The following is a 2215-nucleotide window of genomic DNA, read 5'->3' on the forward strand; positions in this document are numbered from 1 at the left end:
AAGCAGCCAATGGGGTTCGTTCAGGAGAAGGTGGAATAACCCCAAAATATGAAGACGAACATATTGACGTTGCTGGACGCAGATAAAAACGAGCGTGAAAATAGCCCAAAAAAGCAGGATTCTCTCTGTTTAACAGCCCGGATTGTCGCTCGTGCTGAGTAAACTTGATTTTGTCGGAAAACCGATACAGACTCATCAATAACAGACTTCCAAGGCGGGGGAGGGAAATACCTAAATGATACAAGGCGAGGAAAACACGTTGGTCAGTTATTCGGAAAACGTAAAACTTGCACGCGCAGTTTTGTGCTGGAATAAATATACACAAAAACTTATTCATTTCCCATTAATTATAGTTTATCTGCATCCCAGTGTAGCTTAAGGAGGAGCTCCAGCCCTTTTCTGGGGAGCTATTAAGAACCCCAAAGCGCGCATTACAGTGAATCCACAACTCCCCCCACCGTGTTTGCTGAAAAGCGGCGCAAGACTTTGGTGTTATTCCCTCTTCCAAAGCTGCAAACGCCCTTTTTTCCTGTGAATTTCCCTGAATTACCCACTCCTGACAGCCTGCGTGTTTCTCTCTTTGCTTCCAAATCGTGTTAAACCTGCTTTTCCCCACGCAGGGATGCCGAGGAGCGTGGCTTTCCTGCCCAGCCGTATTTATTCCCCGTGTTTTCCCTCCGAGCGCCGATTCCCCTTCGCCCCAACCCCTCGGGGGACGCTCCAGCTGAGCCGTTAAGGCTGACCGAGTGTTTCTGCCGCAGGTTACGAGCTTCCCGGGTGCTGCTGGTGGGGATGAAGGGTCTCGGAGCAGAAGTGGCGAAGAATCTCATCTTGGCGGGAGTCAAAGGCTTGACCATGCTGGACCATCAGCAGGTGAGGAGCTCGCAGCTTCTCTCGGCTGCGGCGCTGGGGGTTAGCGAAGCTCCCAGAGCCCTCCCCGGTGCGGTACGGTGCCAGCGTTGGAGGACTCACTGCTTTTTGGGATAAATATTCTGCTTGGGGTGGATTTTTCCATTTTGGGGCATGTAGAGTTTGCGTTTCCAGTCGTTTGCCTGGCAGCTAAATGCCAGGCTGCGTTCCTCCGCCCGCTCTCGAGCTGAGGGACTGAACCACAGCCTTCCCTCTTGCTTTCCAGACATCCTCGGGTGCTGCGCCCCGCTCTGAGAAGCCAGTTTATTTCTGGGGACGCGTGGCTTTGGCGTTAGCAGCTCTCCACCCAGCCCTCTCCCGTCTATCTCTGTCGGGACGTCCCCTTCCCATGTTTATCTGGGGCTGGCAGGCACGTGTGAAGCAGATGTGGGGCTCAAAGCTCCTGCCACGAGTCTCCCGGACCCCGGAACCCCTAAACAGACTCTGTGGTGGGTTTTAATTCCCGATCCAGAGCTTTGTGCCCTGCGGCAAACGTCGCCGGCGCCGGCTGAACATGTTTCTCATGCGAACGTGGCCTCCAGGTCACGGCACGGCGTCTCCTCAGGCGCAAGAGGGAGCTGCGAGCTCGGGAGCTGGGAGAAGCGAGCTACAAAGCTGCGGGGGATTGAAGAATAGTGCAAAATAACCAGAGATTTTTTTTTTTTTTTTTTTTGTTATGATGATTATTGCATCAAACAAACATTTTGCTGTTAATCATTTTGATTCTTATGAATTAACCTCTAGTTTGACCTCATTTCTGCAACACTTTGTTTGCTATATTGTCGCTTTTCCCACCCTGCCCGAGTGCACGGGAAGACTCATCTCTCCCTTTTCTCCCGTTTCAGGTTTCCCAAGAGGACACGCGAGCTCAGTTCCTCATCCCCGTGGGTTCCTTGGGCCGCAACAGAGCTGAAGCCTCGCTGGAGCGGGCGCAGAACCTCAATCCCATGGTGGACGTGAAAGCTGACCCCGAGAGCGTGGAGAGCAAGCCCGAAGAGTTCTTCACCCAGTTCGACGCAGTACGTGCGGCGGGGGGAGAGAAAGGTCGGAGGAGAAGGGGCTTGCTGACTCATTATTAAGTCTCCTCACTAATTGCTCTTTTATTCTGATTACGTTAGCGCTGAAAGCATCTATCCTTGAGCCGCGGGCAGCTGCCTGCCTGTTGTCGGCGCGAGTGTTCGCGCTGCGGTTACAGGTTGAGCTGCCGGACTGTTGGCGAACGGCATCTGTTGCCCTTCTGGTCTCCTCCGTAGGTCGCGTCAGGCGGCGGCTGCCTGCTTTTTTTTTTTTGGGGGGGTATGATGGG

General features: G+C 53.3%; 1 protein-coding gene across 1 annotated transcript in view; it reads left to right on the forward strand.

Annotated features, from left to right (window-relative positions):
• Window positions 1–761: 761 nt before the first annotated feature.
• SAE1 (SUMO1 activating enzyme subunit 1) overlaps window positions 762–2215 on the forward strand; it is a gene marked incomplete at both ends in the record, with an annotated part of 4326 nt that continues 2872 nt past the window's right edge. The window contains 2 exons of the mRNA XM_009578479.1: window positions 762–873; window positions 1755–1928. Coding sequence (XP_009576774.1) covers window positions 762–873; window positions 1755–1928 — 286 coding nt within the window. The remainder of the gene's footprint in view (window positions 874–1754; window positions 1929–2215) is intronic.

The sequence above is a fragment of the Fulmarus glacialis genome, unplaced genomic scaffold, assembly GCF_000690835.1.
Source record: "Fulmarus glacialis isolate BGI_N327 unplaced genomic scaffold, ASM69083v1 scaffold33845, whole genome shotgun sequence".
NCBI lineage: Eukaryota > Metazoa > Chordata > Aves > Procellariiformes > Procellariidae > Fulmarus > Fulmarus glacialis.